At 42.0% G+C, this 22,941-nt stretch overlaps 1 protein-coding gene across 3 annotated transcripts in view; it reads right to left on the reverse strand.

Annotated features, from left to right (window-relative positions):
- The window catches only part of SPATS2 (spermatogenesis associated serine rich 2), a 156,337-nt gene that overhangs the window by 58,306 nt on the left and 75,090 nt on the right, over positions 1-22,941 (reverse strand). For all 3 annotated transcript variants that reach the window (XM_058433467.1, XM_032143937.2, XM_032143936.2), the window contains one exon: positions 11,119-11,386. In XM_058433467.1, coding sequence (XP_058289450.1) covers positions 11,119-11,143 — 25 coding nt within the window. In that variant the 5' untranslated portion in view covers positions 11,144-11,386. The remainder of the gene's footprint in view (positions 1-11,118; positions 11,387-22,941) is intronic.

The following is a 22,941-nucleotide window of genomic DNA, read 5'->3' on the forward strand; positions in this document are numbered from 1 at the left end:
CACATTACTATAGTTCTCAAAAGTTCTATAGCTCAGCAAAATTACGTAGCAAGAAAAAAAATTCTAGGCCCAGTGTGATGGTACACACCTGTAATCCCAGCACGTTGGGAGGTCGTGGCAGGTGGATCACGTGAGCCAAGGAGTTCGAGGCCAGCCTGGGTAACATGGTGAAACCCCATCTCTACAAAAATCAGCCAGGCATGATGACACGTGTCTGTAGTCCCAGCTACTTGAGGGGGTGAGGTGGGAGAATGGCCTGAGCCCCAGAGCCAGAGGTTGCAGTGTGCACAGATCACACCACTGCACTCCAGCCTTGGTGACAGAGGGAAACTCTGTCTCAAAAAAACAAAAACAAAAACAAAAACAAAGGCCGGGCACGGTGGTTCACGCCTGTAATCCCAGCACTTTGGGAGGTTGAGGCAGGCAGATGGCCTGAGGTCAGGAGTTTGAAACCAGCCTGGCCAACATGGTGAAACCCCGCCTCTACTAAAAATACAAAAATTAGCCAGGCATGGTAGTGGGCACCTGTAATCCCAGCTACTCAGGAGGCTGAGGCAGGAGAATTGCTTGAACCTGGGAAGTGGAGGTTGCAGTGAGCCAAGATCGTGCCACTGCACTCCAGACTGGGCAACGGAGCAAGACTCCATTTCAAAAAAAAAAAAAAAGCAGTGAGCCAAGATCGTGCCACTGCACTCCAGACTGGGCAACAGAGCAAGACTCCATTTCAAAAAAAAAAAAAAAAACAAGAAAGAAAAGAAAAAAGAACAGGAAAGAAAGAGAAAAAAGAATGAAAGAAAAAGAAGAAAGAGAAAAAAAGAGAAGAGAAGAGAAGGAAAAGGAGAAGATAGGAGAGAAAAGAAAACAAAAAACAAAAGAGAAAAGAAAGCAAAAGAAGAAAAGAAGGCCAGGCGAGGTGGCTCACGCCTGTAATCCCAACACTTTGAGAGGCCGAGGCGGGCAGATCACGAGGTCAGGCGATCGAGACCATCCTGACTAACACAGTGAAACTCCGTCTCTACTAAAAATGCAAAAAATTAGCCGGGCATGGTGGCACGTGCCTGTAGTCCCAGCCACTTGGGAGGCTGAGGCAGGAGACCCAGCTACTTGGGAGGCTGAGGCAGGAGAATGGCATAAACCTGGGAGGCGGAGCTAGCAGTGAGCCGAGATCGCGCCACTGCACTGCACTCTAGCCTGGGCGACAGAGCGAGACTCTGTCTCAAAAAAAAAAGAAAAAAAGAGTCTAGTGTACCATCCCCAGAGAGAGAGAGATGCAAAAAAGATGTTTTAAATGTTCAGGATGATTCTGATATATAGTCAGATACAGGAGAAAAATATCATCTGACAAAATCAGGACTCCTAAAATATAAAAAAAGTTATAATGGCTTGATCTCATCCTTCCCTAATCTCTAGAGGCTGTCTTCAGAGGAAATTAGGAACAATGTAAAGTGCATTAGCAATCTGTTGGAATCACAAACAAGCCCACTTCCAACCTTGGATTACTCCCCAAGTCTGCTTTCTTCTAACCAGTGCTAGACTCAGAGATCAGTCAGGAAAATATAAAAAGTTATACATATCTGGGACAGGCGCGGTGGCTCATGCCTATAATCCCAGCACTTTGGGAGGCCGAGGCAGGCGGATCACGAGGTCAGGAGATCGAGACCATCCTGGCTAATACAGTGAAACCCCATCTCTACTAAAAATACAAAAAATTAGCTGGGCGTGGTGGCGGGCGCCTGTAGTCCCAGCTACTTGGGAGGCTGAGGCAGGAGAATGGCGTGAATCCGGGAGGCGGAGCTTGCAGTGAGCGGAGATGGCGCCACTGCACTCCAGCCTGGGCAACAGTGCGAGACAAAAAAAAAAAAAAAAAAAACAGGTTATGCATATCTATCCTCCTATAAATTCATGTCATAAATATAACAGGTTCTCAAGTATTTGCCATGGGTTCTCTTCAAAGGTTCTTGTATTTATCTCATGATTTTTGACGTCTGGTTGCTTGACAAACAGTATGCATAATCCAAGGATAAGGCCCACAGGAGATTTTTGGCAAAATATTTTTTACCTAATTAACTAGTAAGCCATATGAACAAACAGGCCACTTATAGTCTAAAGACCTGTCCACTATTGCCATTATTTAACTCAGTGTTATTCAAACTATCTAGGGTAAAGAACTAGCTGTTATTTTGTGGTTTTAATTTCTAATGCTTTGAAGACCAATGCTTTTATAATCTACAATAAAATGAAGCTTGAGGATTATGGTGGTGTAAAGAGGTAGGCAAGTCTTCTCCTTAAAACACAAGCATAAAACGAGGCTGGGCACAGTGGCTCATGCCTATAATCCCAACACTTAGGGAGGCCAAGGCGGATGGATTACTTGAGCCTAGGAGTTCGGGACCAAAATCAGTTCGGGACCAAAATGGGCAATATGGCAACACCCCAGTCTCTACAAAAAATTTTTAAAAAATTAGTTGGGGATGGCGGCTCACACGTGTGGTCCCTGCTGCTAGGGAGACTGAGGTAGGAGGATCATCTGAGCCCGGGAGGCAGAGGTTGCAGTGAGCCATGATTGCGCCACCACTGCACTCCAGCCTGGGTGACAGAGACCCTACCTATCTCAAAAAAAAAAAAAAAAAGTAAAGCAACCATTTTAGGGCTCTGGAAATCAACCAAAGGCAGACACCAAATTATTGGGAAACTGCTAAAGCCTTAAGTAAGAACAGTGAAGTCCGTGTCTTTCTTTGCCTAGAGTAGGGCTGCTCCCATTCCCCATCTCCAGCTTCCTCGAGAACAGTTAACTTTACCAGGGCTGGGCTAGCCATGACAATCAGCAGCTTTACTGACAATAGGGCTAACTCGATTTGAAAAGGACTTGAAACCCCACAGCTCTGTCACCTAAAGCAATAACTCAGCAGGAAATAAACAAAAAACTTGCAGCCTGAAGTTGGGGTCTTGGTTGGGTGAAGGATAAACAAGTAGGAAATTTAAAAGGGAAATCATGCAAATGAATGGGCCACAGAAAAGCTAGATAAGCTCTCTACCACCGCTTGCTAAACAGAAAACTAGATAAATGCATACAGGAGACCCAAGAAAAGCTGTAGGAAAGTAAAAGTCAAAGCAGACTTGGGAATGGTCTGAACTTTGAATGTACTCCTCAGCCTACATAGATCAATCAGCACAGAATGAAAGCCTTACGGGCTTGAGTGTCAGAGCAAAACCTCTGTCCAAATAACTGGCTGATCACTAAGCACTACAGACACAGAGGCAACCCCTAAAAAGCCAGGCTAAAAAGTAAAAACTAAATTTTTTTTTTTAAAGCACAGATGTATTACTGGCTGTACACATGGAGGAAGAAGATTCTTAAGTCCAGAAAATTATTTTTTTCAAATACTCTCAGAAAATAAAATGAGAATCCAGAGTTAGCACAATATATTACCTAAATGAAAGAAAAAAAGTAAGGGAGGGAGTGTGGGAGGGAATGAAGGAAGAAGGAAAGAGGGACTCATACATATTAAAAACCCGAAATACCAATAAATAGAAATTGATTTTTTTTTTTTTTTTTTTTTTTTTTTTGAGACAGAGTCTCACTCTGTCACCCAGGCTAGAGTGCAGTGGCATGATCTCGGCTCATTGCAACCTCCGCCTCCTGGGCTCAAGCGCTTCTCCTTCCTCAGCCTCCTGAGTAGCTGGGATGACAGGTGTGCACCACCATGCCCGGTTAATTTTTGTATTTTTAGTAGAGATGGAGTTTCACCATGTTGTTCAGGCTGGTCTTGAACTCCTGACCTCATGATCTGCCTGCCTCGGTCTCCCAAAGTGCTGGGATTATAGACATGAGCCACCATGCCCGGCCTTAGAAAACTGATTCTTGAGAGGGTCCAGTTGGTGGACTTACTAAGACTTCAAAACAACTAATATAAATATGTTCAAAGAAGTACAGAAAACTATTTCAATGAATTAAATTATTTCATATAAATAAAGGAAAATATACTTGCAATGACTCAACAAATTGGGAACCTCAGTAAGGAAACTGTAAGAAAAAAAAAAAAAGAAGGAAAATTCCTTTTTTTTTTTTTTTTGAGACAGAGTGTTGCCTAGGTTGGAGTGCAGTGATGCGAATCTTGGCTCACTGCAACCCCTGCCTCCCAGGTACAAGCCATGCTCTTGCCTCAGCCTCCCAAGTAGCTGGGACTACAGGCTTGTGTCATCACGACCGGCTAATTTTTGTATTTTTAGTAGAGACAGGGTTTCACCATGTTGGCTAGGCTGGTCTCAAACTCCTGATCTCAAGTGATCCGCCCACCTCGGCCTCCCAAAGTGCTGGGATTACAGGCATGAGCCACTGTGCCTGGCAAGAAATGAAGGGAAATTCTAATTGAAAATACAATACCAGAAGAAAAATTCATTAGACAGACTTAACGGCAGATCTGAAACAGCAGAAGGAACAGTAAACTTGAAAAGAGATCAACAGAAATTAAACAATCTAAAGAGTAGGGAAAAAAAACACTGGAGAAAAAGGAACAGAGCCTCAGTCACCTGATAGGGAAACATCAAACTTACTTATATATGTGTAATAGAATCCCAAGAAGGAGAGGAAAGAGAAATATTTTTTTGGAGAAATAATGGCCAACATTTGATGAAATTCCCAAAAGATCCACACTAAGATGTATCATAGTCAAACTGCTAAAAACAAAGGAAAATATTGACAGCAATAGGAGAAAAATGACTCATTACAATGGGGGAACAATATGACGTATTCTATGGAATGGCATATTCTATGTACTGAAACAAAAAATTGATGAAAAAAAATTTTTTTTTTTTTAATGGAGTTTCGCTCTGTCGCCCAGGCTGGAGTGCAGTGGTGCGATCTTGGCTAACTGCAACCTTTGCCTCCCAGGTTCAAGCAATCCTCCCACCTTCAGCAGGTTCTGCCATGCCTGGCTGAAGATTTTTATATGTAGCAAAACTACCCTTTGGAAATACAGCTGGGTATGGTGGCTTACGCCTGTAATCCTAGCACTTTGGAAGGCCGAGGTGGGTGGATCACTTGAGGTCAGGAGTTTGAGACCAGCCTGGCCAACATGATTTCTGAACCTGGAGGCAGAGGTGCAGTCAGGGTGTCTTTATGGGTGATGGTGATCCTTAAAAAAAAAAAAATATTTAACAATAAACTTAAATGCAAGAGTTGTACATTTAAATCTGTAAACCATTGCTGAGAGAAATTAAGATCTAAATAAATACACAGATATAGTAGTAAGTTCATGGACTGAAAGCCTCCATATTGTTAAGGTGATAATTCTTCACGAACTGGCCTACTGATTCAGTGCACTCTCTATCAGATTCCAAGCAGATATTCTTGTAAGAACTGATAATCTGATTCTAAATTGTATACGTAAATGTAAAGAAACCAAAATAGCCCAAAAAATTCTGGGGGGGAAAAATCACTGGAGGATGTATCTTCCTTACTTATTAAACTATATTCACTATAAAGCCATACTAATCAATACAGTGTACTAGCATAAAGACAGACATATTTATCAATGTAACGGAACAGAGTCCAGAAATAAATCTTCACATAGTCTACTGATTTTCAACAAAGGTGTCACAGCAATTCAATGGAGGAAAGGATAGCCTCGTCAACAAAACGTGCTGTAACAACTGGATATCCATATGCAAAAAAGTAAACTTAGACTCTTAGACCTCATATAAAAACTAACTCAGCCCGGCATGGTGGCTCACGCCTATAATCCCAGCACTTTGGGAGGCTGAGGTAGGTGGATCACGAGGTCAGGAGTTTAAGATCAGCCTGGCCACGATGGTGAAACCCTGTCTCTACTAAAAGTACAAAAATTAGCTGGGCGTGGTGGTGGGCACCTGTAATCCTCGCTACTCGGGAGGCGGAAGCAGAGAACTGCTTGAACTTGGGAGGCGGAGCTTGTAGTGAGCTGAGACTGCGCCACTGCACTCCAGCCTGGGTGACAGAGAGACTCCATTTCAAAAAAACCCAAAAACCCAAAAAAACTAACTCAAACAGGATCATAGACTTTAAAATATATGAGATAAAACTATAAAACTTCTGGGAAAAAGTCTTTCTGACTTTGAGTTAGGCAGAGAATTCTCAGACATGATACCAAAACCCAATCCATGACAGAAAAAAAAAAAACGATAAATTGGGCTTCATCAAAATTTAAAACTTCTACTCTTTAAAAGACACCATTAAGAATTTTTCTTTTTGAGACGGAGTCTCACACTGTCACCCAGGCTGGAGTGGAACAGCGTGATCTTGGCTCACTGCAACCTCCGCCTCCTGGGTTCAAGTGATTCTCCTGCCGCAGCCTCCCAAGTAGCTGGGATTACAGGCACCCGCCACCACACCCAGCTAATTTTTGTATTTTTTAGTAGAGATGGGGTTTCACCATGTTGGCCAGGCTAGTCTTGAACTCCTGACCTCAGGTGATCCACCTGCCTCAGCCTCCCAAAGTGCTGGGATTACAGCTGTAAGCCACCGCGCCCGGCCCATTAAGAAAATTAAAAGATAAGCCATGGAATGGGAGAATATACTTACAAATCATGTACCTGATAAAGAACTTGTATTCAGAATATACAAAGAACTCTTAGAATTCAATAATAAGACTCCAAAATTTTTAAATGGATCAAGAATTTGAACAGACATTTCACCAAAAAAAATATAAATGGCTAATAATCACATGAAAAGATGGTCAACATCATTAGTCATTAGGGAAGTACAAATCAAAACCACAATGAGATACCATTACACATCTATTAAGATAGCTATAATAAAAAAAAAAAGACTGACCATACCGAGTGTTGGCGAGGATATGGAAAATATGAAATCCTGATACATTGGTGGTGGGATTGTAAAACTGTGTATCACCACCTTGGAAAACAGTCTGGAAGTTTCTTACAAAGTTAAAGAAGCCCACTCCTAAGTACCTCCACAAGAGAAATGCAAACATATGTCCACATAAAGACTTGTAAGCCAGTGTACATAATTGACAATCATTCATAATAGCACAAACTACAATCCAAAATGAATAGCAACTGGTAAATGGATAAATGTGTTATAATACTACTACTCAGTAGTAAAAAGGAGCAAACTACTGACACATTCAACAATATGGAGGAACCTTAAAAACATTACACTAAGTGAAAAGAAGCCAGACATAATAACTATATTGTACTAATATGTGTATATAAAATGTCTAGAAAACGCAAAAATAAAGTGATCTTCTGATCAATGTTTGCCTGTGGCTGGGGTAGGGAGCAGGAATTGATCACAAACAAGAGAATATTGGGGGATAAGGAAAAGAGGGTTTTGTTTTTGTTTTTTTAAGAGACATGGTCCCGCTCTGTCACCCAGGCTAGAGTGTAGTATCATAGCTCACTGTAGCCTCAAATTCCTGGGCTCAAGTAATCCTCCCACCTCAGCCTCTCAAACATCTGGGAATGTAACAGGCATGTGCCAGTATAATTGGATAATTTTTTTATTTTTTGTAGAAACAGTCTTTGTTTTTTTTTTTGAGATGGAGTTTTGCTCTTGTTGCCCAGGCTGGAGTGCAACGGGGCGATCTCGGCTCATCGCAACCTCCACCTCCCAGGTTCAAGCGATTCTCCTGCCTCAGCCTCCTGAGTAGCTAGGATTACAGGCATGCATCACCACACCCAGCTAATTTTTTTTTTTTTTTTTTTTTTTAAGCAGAGACGGGGTTTCTCCATGTTGGTTAGGCTAGTCTTGAACTCCCAACCTCAGGTGATCCGCCTGCCTTGGCCTCCTAAAGTGCTGGGATTACAGGTGTGAGCCACCACACCCAGCTAAGACAGTCTTACTATGTTGTCCAGGCTGATCTCGAACTCCTGGCTTCAAGCCATTCTCCTGCCTCAGCCTCCCTAAGTGCTGAGATTATAGGCTTTAGCTACCACACCCAGCCAGAAAGTGTTTTAAAACAAGATTTTGGTGATGGTGCACAACTCCATAAATTTACTAAAAATAATCAAATTATACACTCGGGCAAATTTTAAGGTATTTAAATTATACCTCAATAAAACTGTGTTTAAAAGGGCTTAGATGTTGCCACACTGTCAAATCACTATCAAAGAGTTCCTAAACACTCTTCATTTCTATATACTTCTCCAGTTCACAGGCAGGAATAGGGTCTACAGCCCACACTCTAAGAAGCACAGCTCTGACTTCTGCTAGATATTGGCTAACAGGCTTGGAGTAATCAATAGTTTTTTTTTTTTTTTTTTTTTTTTTTTGAGACGGAGTCTCACTCTGTCGCCCAGGCTGGAGTGCAGTGGTGCAATCTCGGCTCACTGCAAGCTCCGCCTCCCGGGTTCACGCCATTCTTCTGCCTCAGCCTCCGAGTAGCTGGGACTACAGGCGCCCGCCACCACGCCCGGCTAATTTTTTGTATTTTTAGTAGAGACGGGGTTTCACCGTGGTCTCGATCTCCTGACCTCATGATCTGCCCACCTCGGCCTCCCAAAGTGCTGGGATTACAAGTGTGAGCCACCGAGCCCGGCCTGTAATCAATAGTTTTAACTGAAACTGACTTCATTTAATTTAAGCTGTTCAAGTTTAACTCCACTAAGTATTTCATTAAATAAGGAATTTACAAGTATTACTGATAAAAGGAAAATATGAAAACATGGTCTATTGCTGAATAAAAACATAACTCATTACAAAATGAGAGCCTGTAAATGAAATACCACTAAGAACAATGACTACCATAGACCCTTCTTTTTAATGTAGTATAACCAAGTTGATAAAGTCAGTATATTTACAGATTAGACTACTAAAACCCAAAGCAATGACACTTTAAACGTATAAATGAATAAATGAAATGTTGTAATATTTTATATTTCATGGCACCAAATATCAGACATGCAAATGAATTACATGCATAGATTTGTTTCAGAGAAAGTCCCAACAACACGTAAGCTTTACTTTCATTCCAACTAAGTGTAAATCTAAGCTAAGTTCAACCAAAACTGGTAAGCACCTAGTGTCTATGTTGTAGTCTAAAATTTAAATTCATTTTATAGTAATATTTAAATTCATTTTATAGTAATTGGAAAAAAGCAACTGATGGGGACAGGAGGCAGAGAAATTCTAGGCAGAAAAGGGTGAGTCACCGGTGACAACCCCACCCTCAAGCCAAAATGCCTGAAACCTCGGCCCAACGTGAGAACTTATATCCCTGTTTTCCTGTTTGACTGTTGCCTTTTCCTAAACCACCCATGGCCCCGCCCTGCCCCATTCTGTGCCTATAAAGACCCCAGACTCAGCCGGCAGAGAGGAGAACTAGCTGGACGTCAGGATGTCGGAGAGAAGTGGGTTGACTTTAGAGGGACAGCTTGATGGTGTAACTTTGGAGAAAAATCTAGCTGGAGACAGCTGGACTTCAGGAAAAGATTATCTACCCCCACCCCACCAACCCCTTTTCAGCTCCCCTTCCTGCTGAAAGCCACTTTCATCAGCAATAAAATCTCCCGCGTTTACCATCCTTCGATTCATTCGTGTGACCTCATTTTTCCTGGATGCCAGACAACAGCTCAGGAGCCACGAGTACAGATACAAAAGGCTGTCACACTGGCCCTTTGCCCTTGCTGGCAGAGGGCAGCCACCGCATGCAACGGGGAAAAGGGCCCACTGAGCTGTTAACACTTAAGCCATCCACAGATGGCAGAGCTAAAAGAGCACTGTAACATGCCCTCTGGAGCTTCGGGGGTCACAGGCAACCCACAGCCTGGACGCTGCCACGGGGCCCACACAGAGTTCACCCCTGCTGGCACTGAAGCAGCCAGCCAGTTCCAGAACTCATGCCCTCCAGTTCCTGCCTTGTTCACTTGTGCTCTCCTTCCTGAGAGGAGTTGAGAGAGGCAGGCTGAGTAAAGGAGAGACTCCTGCAAAGGGGCTAGGGAAATATCCTGCTTCACAATGATACTTTTTTCTACAGCTTTGGCAAAACACAGACACGAAATAGACTCTCTAGTTTTAAAAAGGTCAAAGTAATTTGCTGAAGTTAACTTTTTTTTAGGAAAAATTAAATGCTCAATTTTTCCAGAACCCTATTTTTACTATAGTATTTCTCATTTGCAGGGTGAAAACAGATGCTCAATGTTTCAAGCATAACTGGGAAAAAACAAACTGAATTATAACAACTAAGAAAAAACAAACTTGGGTTATTAAAAAACACTTTTCCGTTGGTAAATTTCATTCCATAGAACAGTTCAGCTTTAGTAATCTAAGCATTCCTTATTGCTCAGACTCTTCCTATAGATTTACTACACAATGAAGCTACAACTTTTGAAACCACAGATCTGGTTTATTACTTTCTTATGAGGTTTTTGAATTATCAAGTCAAAATTAGGTTTAAAAGCATTTTCTTCATATTTAACATGTGAGACCTGGATCTATGAAGCTTTGTTTTGAATTAAAGAACATTAACTTTGAACTGGAAATTAAACTGAATGAGGGGAAAACGCCAAGATACCTATGATCATTCTTTTAATCAAGATATTCCAATTATGTACAATAGTTCTAATGCTGTTGTTCACTTTGTCCCTTTAAATTTTTGCAGCTATTCTAGAAAAGCAGAAAAACGTTTTACAAAGTCTTTGTTGCCCTTCCCTCCATTATAACTACCCTTCTATTTCCTGACTCTTTGCACCTGGTATTTCATTTTAGGTAAGAAGCTAGAGGAACATTCCCGGAAGGAAAGCTAAAGAAGGAAACAAAACCCAGAAACATTTACTCTTGCTCCACTGCCTTTCTCTAGAAAAATGCCAACTCAAACAACATAGAATATCCTGCAGCAAGCTAGCCCTCTTAACACATCTCCCTAACATATGTTCAGTATTCAAAAATGCATCTTCAAGATTGTAAGTATATTACAATTTGATAAGTTTGTGTGAGTAGAAAAAGCTATTGTTATATGAATTAATTCCCAGACTGGTAATACACAAAGCGATCATCTAATATCCACAAATACTTGTAAAACCAGTCAAAACACATTAGAAGGACAGTTTTTAAATATGCAGCTATAAATGGGGATCATTATAACTATGCTTTTAACAATTTATGCCCACATGTAATCTTACCCTTCTGGTTCTGTTTCCTGGACATTGCTGTTTCTTTGATGTCAAAAAATATACAAGAAAAGTATCCTTTCGCCTTGTCTGGGTTTTGAGTGTAGGTATCTCTGATTTAAAAGTGGACAACGGAAGTGTGTAGTTGGAAGCAAAAAATACAAAATCTTGCTGTTCGAAATTCTGCTCGCTAGCTGTTAGTCTCCTTTCCTTTTCTTGTATCAACTTCTTGTCAGGAAGTATCATTGCAGACATTCATGTCTCCTTTTCCAGGGAGATTCTGGAGGGAAAAACACAAACACACATATACTATTACAGTAATGACTATCTGTACAAAATTTCTGAGACATCCACAAGGTTTCTTTTGTATTTCTGTATACAAAACTAGTTTTAAGTACTATAGAAACAATGCAGCTGCTGAAAAGCAGAATTTTTCTTAAGAAAACTTAATCTTAGAATCAGATTATCCTCTTAGTGTAGAAAGTATGCTCTCTTAGTCTTCTTATCTTTTGTATCCATATGAAATATCCCCATCTCTGCTTTGCAAACTAACATGTTACCTCTTATCACTCCCTAAGATCTTTTTTTTTTTTTTTTTTTTTTTTGAAGTCTCTCTCTGTCACCAGGCTAGAGTGCAGTGGCATGATCTCGGCTCCTCACTGCAACCTCTGCCTCCCGGGTTCAAGTGATTCTCCTGCCTCAGCCTCCCGAGTAGCTGGGACTACAGGCGTGCACCACCATGCCCAGCTAATTTTTGTATTTTTAGTAGAGATGGGGTTTCACCATGTTGACCAGGATAGTCTCTATCTCTATCTCATGATCCATCTGCTTTGGTCTCCCAAAGTGCTGGGATTACAGGCATGAGCCATTTGATCTTCCCATCCAAATCAAGGTCTATTCTCTTCCTCTAGAATTTCTTTTTTTGTTTGTTTGGGTTTTTTTTTTGAGGCAGAGTTTCGCTCTTGTTGCCCAGGCTGAAGTGCAATGGTACAATCTCGGCTCACTGTAAACTCTGCCTCCCAGGTTCAAGCGATTCTCCGGCCTCAGCCTCCCAAGTAGCTGGGATTTACAGGCGCCTGCCACCAGGTCTGGCTAATTTTTTGTATTTTTTTTTTTTTTTTTTTCAGTAGAGACGGGGTTTCACCATATTGGCCAGGCTAGTCTCTTGACCAGGCTGGTCTCAAACTCCTGACCTCGTGATCCACCTGCCTTGGCCTCCCAAAGTGCTGGGATTACAGATGTGAGCCTAGAATTTCTTATATCTAACCTCTCCTCAGGTTTCCCAGCTCAAATACAGCTATAAAAAATATGGGGGGAGGGGGGGATGTGAAATGTGAGAAACACACTCACCATAGAAACCCAAAGAATGGACTTAGAGGCACGAAGAACAGCAAACGTGAGACTTTTTAATAACGGTCTAGCCAGGTGCAGTGGCTCACGCCTGTAATCCCAGCACTTTGGGAGGCCAAGGCAGGCAGATCACCTGAGGTTGGGAGTTCAAGACCAGCCTGACCAACATGGAGAAACCCCGTCTCTACCAAAAATACAAAATTAGCTGGGCGTAGTGGTGCATGCCTGAAATCCCAGCTACTCAGGAGGCTGAGGCAGGAGAATCTTACTTGAACCCAGGAGGTGGAGGTTGCCATGAGCCAAGATCGCACCATTGCACTCCAGCCTGGGCAACAAGAGCAAAACTCCATCTCAAAAAATAAATAAATAATAATAATAATAATAATGGTCTCAAAAAATAAATAAATAATAATAATAATAATAATGGTCTTCCAATATCAGGTGTCTGGTGGGCAGGCACACCGGGACAGTCACAACAGGTAATTTATCTTCTAGCATACAAGTCCCACCGCCAGGTCCTCACTGGTTGACTATGAGGTTACAATCTTCCTGGACATTGCCAAAGTTTTATTATCCCCCTTATAAGGTTATACCCCATCTCCTTCTCTGCTTAAATTTTGATTTCCCAATTACAAAACTTTCTTCCCTTTTATGGGCTGACCCCTCCTCTACATTCTGTTCGCTTATTGTGACCTCCTAGGTGCATGAGCTGTGCGGTTTGTTACATTTGCAGGCCAGCTACCAGTACTTAGATTTATCATGCCTTGAAAACAAACCATTTAAAATGTTTTTTCACATGAAAGGAGGGAAGTGCAAAGGAATTTTAACATGGAAAACTGAAACATCAAAATGAGATTAGTCCATACTGCAGGAAGCTCCTTTAAATTACAAAGATACAAATGCTGTTTTTCTATATTACGAAACATTTTAAAGATACATGCCCAAGATTTCTGGGTAAAGAAAGCATAAGTTCCTGCCAGCAGAGATGTGCTAACAATAAAAAAAAAAAAAAAAAAAAGGAGATGGAACTTGCAGCCTCCACCTCCTGGGTTCAAGTGTTTCTTCTGCCTCAGCCTCCCGTGTAGCTGGGATTGTAGGCATGCACCACCATGCCCAGCTAATTTTTGTATTTTCAGTAGAGACGGGGGGTTCACCATGTTGGCCAGGCTGGTCTTGAACTCCTGACCTCAAGTGATCTGCCTGCCTTGGCCTCCCAAAATGCTGAGATTACAGGCGTGAGCCACTGCTCCCGGCCTATATATTTTTTTTTTCTTTTTTCTGGAGACAGAGTCATGCTCTTGTTGCCCAGGCTGGAGTGCAATGGTGTGATCTTGGCTAGCTGCAACCTTTGCCTCCTGGGTTCAAATGATTATCCTGTCTCAGCCTCCCAACGAGCTGGGACTGCAGGCACCTGCCACCACACCCGACTAATTTTTGTATTTTTAGTAGAGACAGGGTTTCGCCATGTTGGCCCGGCTGGTCCTGAACTCCTGACCTCCAGTGATCAGTCTGCCTCAGTCTCCTAAAGCGTGGGATTACAGGCATGAGCCACCATGCCTGGCTGAAAAATAGTAATTTTTTAAGCATTATAAGGATTATAGAACTCTTACACCTGGACACCTGACTGGAAAAACATTTACAAAATGCAATGCAAGAAGGAAAGGAGAGTACACTTATATTAAATACTTTCCAATTTGAAAAGAGGAGACTGAAGTAGGTAATTATGCGAAAGTTTTAAAAAATATTCCATCAAGATTAAGAACCTCTACAAACCACAGTGGGACCTCAGGAAAAGCAGGGTGAGTATTTGAAACTTACCATCTTCCAGAACACTGAGCCAAGCTGTGAGAACCAGCCAAAGCCCATGGAGATACATGGAATATACCTCTGGATAGGGCACACTTAATAAGATTTTAGAAAAAAGAACAGAACTCCGATCTGCCAAAAATAACTGAACCCTTCAGTGGCAAGCTTCTCAACAGCACATGTCCTCAGGTTAAAGAAAAGAGGATGAGGCCGGGCATGGTGGCTCACACCTGTAATCCCAGCACTTTGGGAGGCTGAAGCAGGTGGATTCCCTGAGGTCAGGAGTTCTAGACCAGTCTGACCAACATGGTGAAACCCCATCTCTACTAAAAATACAAAATTAGCTGGGCATGGTGGTGCATGTCTGTAATCCCAGCTACTCGGGAGGCTGAGGAAGGAGAATTGCTTGAACCCAGGAGGTGGAGGTTGCAGTGAGCCGAGATCACGCCACTGCATTCCAGCCTGGGCAACAAGAGCAAAACTCTGTGTCAAAAAAAAAAAAAGAGGATGAACGCAACGATTAACAACTAACCATAGTGGATGAGCAGGGGTGGGTGAGGTAGGTCCCAAAGAAGTTTAGAAGCATATCAAGGTTATTTCATCTATACTCTGTAGCTACAAACAAAAAGGTATTTACAGAGCTATCCACATATAACATGAAGAAGATAAATAAAAATGACATAGCAACTATCAAACCTACTATAAAAAAAGAGAAATACAATGAGAGAAGAAATTTCCATGCAACAGATGAAGAACCCAACCTGGAAAACAATATAAACCCTCAAACCAAAAGCAGATTCCTCCTTGAATATTTATTTGAATATTTCAAATAAGAATTTGAATTCAAGTTGAATTCAAAAAAAGCTACAAATGATAACAATAGAAGGAAAGTAAATCAGATTGCAAAGTTAAAGAAAAACTGGAAAAAAAATTATGGATCCAATAAGAAGTCAGAAATAGCAAGAAACAGAATAGACACAGATGAAAATAGAATGAATGGAATGAAGCAAACCTTTCAGAAGAAAAAAACAGAGAAAACAAATAGAAGATAACATTAGGGAACAAAAAATGATCCAACCTAAGAATAACTGGAATCAATACAAGGACTTAAAAATTATAGGACTCAATAAAGGGAACAGAAAAATCATTTGCAGACAATAAACAGGAAATTTCCGTTTAAATAAAGACCTGCATCTGTTCATTCCCCACTATCTCCAATCCATCAGAAGAATCCCATCTGTTCTACCTTTAAAATACATCCAGAGCTGGACCACTTCTCACCACATCCACTGCTACTACCCTTGTCTAAATCACGAGAATCTCTTATCCTGAGTCTTCTACTCTGCCACTCTCGCTTCTATTTCACTATGGCCGCTATTAAAATTGTAAGACAGATTATGTCCCACTTCTGCTGCTGAAAGCTCTCTGGCAGCTCCCCATTTCATTCAAAATAAAAGCCAGTCCTTACAGAGGCCTAAGCGGTCTTGTCTGTTCTGATGTCCTTCCTTTACCTTTACTCCACTGGAGCCACACTGGCCTCTTTATCATCCCTTTTACACTCTAGATATGCTCTCACCTTAGGGCCCGAAGGTGTTCCCTCTGCCAGGAATGTTATTTCCCACAGTTATCTACATGGAATACTTCCTCAATCTCCTTCAGGTCTTTTTTCAAATGTTATCTTCTCTGTGGTTATTCACAAGAAACCTACTGAACCTGTGGTAAGAACAGTGGCAGTCTATGGCTGCTCCCATCACATATCCCCAGGTGAGTGGGAAAGGTAGTTCTACCAAGGTAGGGAAAGCCATGAAAACCAGCAGCTTCACTGACAGAGGGGGCTGACTTGTGAAGCAAAGCATAGAAAAACCCCATACCCACAGGCAGTAACAGTTCGCTTTCTTGGTGGCAAACAAGCAAGACCAAGGGCTCAGCTAGCCTGAGGTTGCTGTCATGGTTGGTGCAAGCAAAAGACCCAGAGATTAGATAGAAATTTAAAAGGGAAATCCAGAAACAAGACTAAGGGACCTGGGCGCCATGGCTCATGCCTGTAGTCCCAGCACTTTGGGAGGCCAAGGTGCGGGGACTGCTTTAGCCCAGGAGTTTGAGACCAGCCGGGCCAACATAGCAAGACTGTGTCTCTACAAAAAATACAAAAATTAGCTGGGCATGGTGGCATGTGCCTGTACTCCCAGCTACTCAGGTGGATGAGGTGGGAGGATCGCTTGAGCCCAGGAGGTCAAGGCTGCAATGAGCCACGACTGTGCCACTGCACGCCAGCCTAAGCAACAGAACGAGACCCTGTCTCAAACAAACAAACAAACAAACAGCCTGGCAACAGAGTAAGATCCTACCTTGACAAAAAATAAAATTTAAAAATTAGCCAGGGATGGTAGCACACACCTGTAGTCCCTGCTACTTGGAAGGCTAAAGTGGGGGCACTGCTTGAGCCCAGGAGGCTGAGGCTGCAGAGGGCCATGACTGTGCCACTGAACTCTAGCCCCAGCAACAAAGCAAGACCCTGTGTCAGAAAACAAAGACTACAGGGGACCTTGGTAAATGTTCCACACATTCATGATGCAGATATTGGAGAAGGTCCAAACTATCCACACACCTCTGGCTGACCATAAGTGTACACACAGCAGCAGCAAAGACTCAAAAAGGCCCAGTGGAAATTAAAAATTATGAGCTTTGAAGGCAGTCCCCAACACACAAAGATCTACAGACAGAGGGTTCAAGCTTTACTGGCTCATGGTGTTTTAGTACAACCTTTAACCAGTCACTAACTGACCAGAAGGATAATAGATACAGATGTAACTTCAGCAAGTCAGACTTTAGTTTTTTTTTAATTAAAAAAACAAAAACAAAAACAGTAAAAACTGAGCAGATCCTTTAGTTTACGAAATCGTATCAACACTACGAAGGCAAGGGTAAACGCTGTGTACCTTTCAAAAAGGTAAAGGCATTTTTGAAACTTTATGAGCAATTGATGGTGGTGCTGAGATATGAAAGGCTAGCATGAACAAGAAGAGGTAAGAGCACATGACGAAACTTGGTGGTGCAGAATGGACTTTTTTTTTTTTTTTTAAAGACAGAGGCTCAGTCTGTCACCCAAGCTGGAGTGCAGCCGTGCGACCCTGGCCCACTGCAACTTCCACCTCCCAGGCTCAGATAATCCTCCCACCTCAGCCTCCTGAGTCACAGCTACAGGCGCATACCACCATGCCTGGCTAATTTTTTTATCTTCTGTAGAGACAGGGTTTCACCATGTTGCCCAGTGTGGTCTCCAACTCCTAGGCCCAAGCAATCCTCCTGCCTCAGCCTCCCAAAGTGCTGGGATTACAGGCGTGAGCCACCATGCCTGACCCATAATGGATATTTTTTAACTTGGTGATATGTGTCTCTCAATCCTGAGGCTTTGGTGAGAGGGTATGCAGAGAGCAATAACAGCAAATGATGTATGAATGTTTTTTGCATTCAAAGAACATCTACATCTGTTGGAAGACTTTAAGTGAGTTTTGTTCTTAGATAGCCCATATTAGTTGAATGTATTAAGTGAACCAATACTTGCATTCCCCTACCTCTTTGTCAACTGCTGTAAATGCTGTATGATGTGTGTTCTCTTCTGTTGCTGACATGCAAGTGTGGTCATATGAACTGAAGTGGATGGCTTCAGAATATACACAGGCTTGTGGTGTACTTTGCAGGAGTACTTGGAAGCAGAGTTCACTAGTGACCTCAGCTGTCACAAAGAAGGGTGGAAGTTCTAATGTCTGGTTAGCTACTTATAAAAATGCTATTTGCGGCTGGGCACAGTGGCTCGCGCCTGTAATCCCAGCACTTTGGGAGGCTGAAGCGGGCGGATCACAAGGTCAGGAGATCGAGGCCATCCTGGCTAACACGGTGACAGCCTGTCTCTACTAAAACTACAAAAAACTTAGTTGGGCTTGGTGGTGGGAGCCTGTAGTCCCAGCTACTCAGGAGGCTGAGGCAGGAGAATAGCGTGAACCTGAGAGGTGGAGCTTGCAGTGAGCCAAGATCGTGCCACTGCACTCCAGCCTGGGTGATAGAGCGAGACTCTGTCTCAAAAAAAAGAATGCTATTTGCTGCAATTCTTTGTCCCGTGCTTGGATTTTGTCTTTTTTAGAGCCAGGGTCTTCCTCTGTTGCCCAGGCAGTGGCACAATCACAGCTCACTGCAACCTCAAACTCCTAGGCTCAAGCAATTCTTCTGTCTTAGCCTGCTAGGTGGCTGCAACTACAGGCACATACCACCACACCCAGCTAACTTCTTTTATTTTTTGCAGAGCCAGAGTCTCACTATGTTGCCCAGGCTGGTCTTAAACCCTTGGCTTCAAGCAATCCTCCTGCCCTGACTTCCCAAAGTGTTAGGATTACAGGCCTGAAGCACTGAGCCCAGCCCAAACTGATTTTAAATAATAATTTAAAAAATATGTATAAAAACTGAGCAGAGACATCAGCAATCAGCAGCCACATACCACAGTGAGAAAAAGATTCCATAGATTTAGTCCAGGAAAGTTACTTAAAAAATAAAAACAATAAAGCAACGACAACCCTCAGAAGGAGGAAAAATCCAGAAATCAAAGTTGCTACAATATAGTAGGTAAAATGTCCAGTTTCAACAAAAAGTTATGAGACATTCAAAAATGCAGGAAAGTGTGACCCAAACGCATGAGAAAAAACAACAACGTGGAGTTGGAAATGCCCCTGAGTAGGCCCAAATGCTACACTTCGCAAACAGACTCCAAATTTCTTTAAAGGACTAAAAAAAAATATGAGAACAATGCCTCAAACAAAAAGAAAATCTTAACGAAGAGATAGAAATTATTTTTAAAGAGAACCATGGTAAAAAAAAATAAAAAATAAAGAGAACCATGATATAAACAGGGCACAAATAAATTTGGAAAATAAAAAAAGACAATCGAATCAAAATTCTGAAGATGAATACTAGAGTAGAAGAAAAAAATGAGAAAACCTGAAGAAAGGACAAGAGAAATTATCTAACTTGAAGAAATGGGAGAAAAAACAATGAAGAAATACAAGCCGGGTGCAGTGGCTCATGCCTGTAACTCCAGCATTTTGGGAGGCCAGGTTGGAGTATCGCTTGAGGCCAGGAATATAAGACCAGCCTAGGCAACACAGCGAGACACAGTCTCTATAAGAAATTAAAAATCGGCCAGGTGTGGTGGCACATGCCTGCAGCCCCAGCTACTTGGGAGGCTAAGGTAGGAGGATGGCTTGGGCTCAGAAGGTCAAGGTTGCAATCAGCCATGAGTCTGGGCAGCAAGGCAAGACCCTATCTCTTAAACATTAACAAACAAAAAGTAAAAATTTTTAAAAAAGTAAAACAGTCTCAGAAATGTGTGGAACAATGTCAAGTATACCACCATACACAAATTAGAAGCCCCAGAAGTGATGTGAAAGAGGACAAAAATAGTGACCAAAAACAATTTGCAACTTGATTTTTTAAAAATGTATCTACAGAGTCAGGAAGCTCAATGAACTATAGCTGCAATACACACAAAGAGATCCACATCTAGACATATCATAGTGAAACTGATTAAAGCCAAAACCAGAAAATCTTGAAAGCAGCAAGAACAAAAATGAAAACAATACTTCATCATGCACAAGGAAGCAACAACATTAACAGCTGACTTCTCATCAGAAGCAAAAGAAGCCAGAAGGCAGGAAATGACATTCAAAGTGCTAAAAGAAAAAACCAGCAACCAAGAATTTGATATCCAGCAAACCTATCTTTCAAAAATGAAGGTGAAACACAGACATTTCAAAGACTTACAGAGAATCCATTGCTTGCAAACCTACTTACAAGAAATTCCAAAGGAAGTCTCTCAAGTTGAAAGGCAAAATGACATCAGATGGTAACCTGACTGTACCCAAAGAAACAAAGAGCACTAGGAAAAGCAAATATGTAGGTACATATAACATATGTATTTTTGGCCAGGTGCAATGCCTCACACCTGTAATCCCAACAGTTTGGGAGGCCAAGGCCAGCCTGGGCAACATAGCAAGACCCTGTTTCTACTGAAAATAATTTAACTAAAGTATGTATTTTTTAACTTCCTTCTCTTAAATTTTTAAAAAGAATTCAACTAATTATTACTGCTTTATGTAATACAAGATTAATAACAATACTGAATTATTAGGTTTATAGCAAATATAGATATAATAAACATGAAAACAACTGCATAAAAGGAGAAAGAAGCTATATTACAGAATTAAATTAGCATTAATTTAGTTAAATTGGGCTATAAGATGCTTATTATAATGACGAGACAAGTACTAAGAAAACAACTGAAAAATAGTAAAAACAAAAGACAAAAGCAACAAAATAATCATATGCTCAAAAAAACTACTAAACACAAAATAAGGCAATAAAAGAGGTACAAGCAAACAGAAAAAGTCAAAAGATATACAAAAAAACAAATACCTGGCCGGGCACGGTGGCTCATGCCTGTAACCCCAGCACTTTGGGAGGCTGAGGCAGGTGGATCAGCTGAGGTCAGGAGTTAGAGACCAGCCTAGCCAACATGGTAAAATCCTGTCTCTACTAAAAATATAAAAAATATTAGCTGGACACAGTGGTGGGCACCTGTAATCCCAGTTACTCAGGAGGCTGAGGCAGGAGAATCACTTGAGTCCAGGAGGCGGAGGTTCCAGTGAGCCGAGATCGTGTAACTGCACTCTAGCCTGAGCAACAGAGTGAGACTCCATCTCGAGAAAAAAAAAAAAAAACGGAAAACAAAACAAAAAACAGGCTGACACAGTAGCTTGCACCTGTAATTCCAGCACTTCGGGAGGCCAAGGCAGGTGGATCACCTGAGGTCAGGAGTTCGAGACCAGCCTGACCAACATGGAGAAACCCTATCTCTACTAAAAATACAAAAATTAGCCGGGCACAGTGACACATGCCTGTAATGCCAGCTACTCAGGAGGCTGAGGCAGGAGAATCGCTTGAACCTGGGAGGCAGAGGTTGCGGTGAGCCAAGATCATGCCATTGCACTCCAGCCTGGGCAACAAGAGTGAAACTCTGTTTCAAAAAAAGACTCCACTCGGCCAGGCGCGGTGGCTCACACCTGTAATCCCAGCACTTTGGGAGGCTGAGGCGGGAGGATCACAAGGTCAGGAGATTGAGACCATCCTGGCTAACACAGTGAAACCCCGTCTCTACTAAAAAATACAAAAAGCCGGGCGTGGTGGCAGGCGCCTGTGGTCCCAACTGTGGCTGAGGCAGGAGAATGGCGTGAACCCAGGAGGTGGAGCTTGCAGTGAGCCAAGATGGCGCCACTGCACTCCAGCCTGGGCAAAAGAACGAGACTCCGTCTCAAAAAAATAAATAAATAAAATTAAAAAAAAAAAAAGACTCCATTCAAAAGACAGAAATTGTTAGAGTGGCTGGAAAAACAAGATCCAACTGTATGCCATCTACAAAAAACACGACATAGATTCAAACACAGAGAGATTGAAAGTAAAAGAATGAAAAAAGATATATCATGCAAACCAATAATAAAAGGGCTTAGTATCAGATAAAATGGTATTATTAGAGACAGAGAGAAATCATTATAAGAGAGTCATGACATCAGAAACACAGAACAATTATAAATATATATCCACCAAACAATAAGACCTAAAATACATGCAGCAAAAATTGACAGAAAGAATAAAGAGTTCAACAATGATAAAGACTTAAGTATCCCACTCTCAATAACTGATTGATATGGTTTGGCTGTGTCCCCACCCAAATCTCACCTTGAATTATAATAATCCCCATGTGTCAAGGGTGGGGCCAGGTGGAGATAACTGAATCATAGGGCAGTTTCCCCAACACTGTTCTCACAGTAGTGAATAAGTCTCAAGAGATCTGATGGTTTTATAAATGGGAGTTCCCCTGCACAAGCTTTCTTGCCTGCTTCCATCTAAGACATGACTTTGCTCCTCATTCACCTTCCGTCATGATTGTGAGGCCTCCCCAGCCATGTGGAGCTGTGAGTCAAACCTCTTTCCTTTATAATTTACCCAGTCTCAGATATGTCTTTATTTGCAGCGTGGGAACAGACTAATAAACTGATTAAAAACCCAGACTGGGCCAGGCATGGTGGCACACACCTGTAATCCCAGCACTTTGGGAGGCTGAGGCAGGCAGATCATGAGGTCAGGAGTTCGAGATCAGCCTAACCAACATGGTGAAACCCTGTTTCTACTAAAAATACAAAAATTAGCTGGGTGTGGTGGCGCATGCCTGTAACCCCAGCTACTCAGGAGGCTGAGGCAGGAAAATTGCTTGAACCCGTGAGGCGGAGGTTGCAGTGAGCTGAGATGGTGCCACTGCACTCCAGCTTGGGCAACAGAGTGAGACTCTGTCTCAGAAAAAAAAAAAAAAAAAAAGCACTCCAGCTTGGGCGACAGAGCGAGACTCCACCTCAGAAAAAAACAAAACAAAACAAAGCAGAAAATCAGTAATACTCCTTCATCCAACAAGAAAAGAATATTATATTCTCTTCAAGCACAGCCAGAACATCCTCAAGGACAGACTATATATACTAGGCCAAGATCAACAGACTATGGCCCAAGGGCCAAAGTCAGCTCTACTTTCTGTTTTTTTTTTTTTTTTAGACGGAGTCTCGCTCTGTCGCCCAGGCTGGAGTG

The sequence above is a fragment of the Hylobates moloch genome, unplaced genomic scaffold, assembly GCF_009828535.3.
Source record: "Hylobates moloch isolate HMO894 unplaced genomic scaffold, HMol_V3 SCAFFOLD_22, whole genome shotgun sequence".
Lineage (NCBI taxonomy): Eukaryota > Metazoa > Chordata > Mammalia > Primates > Hylobatidae > Hylobates > Hylobates moloch.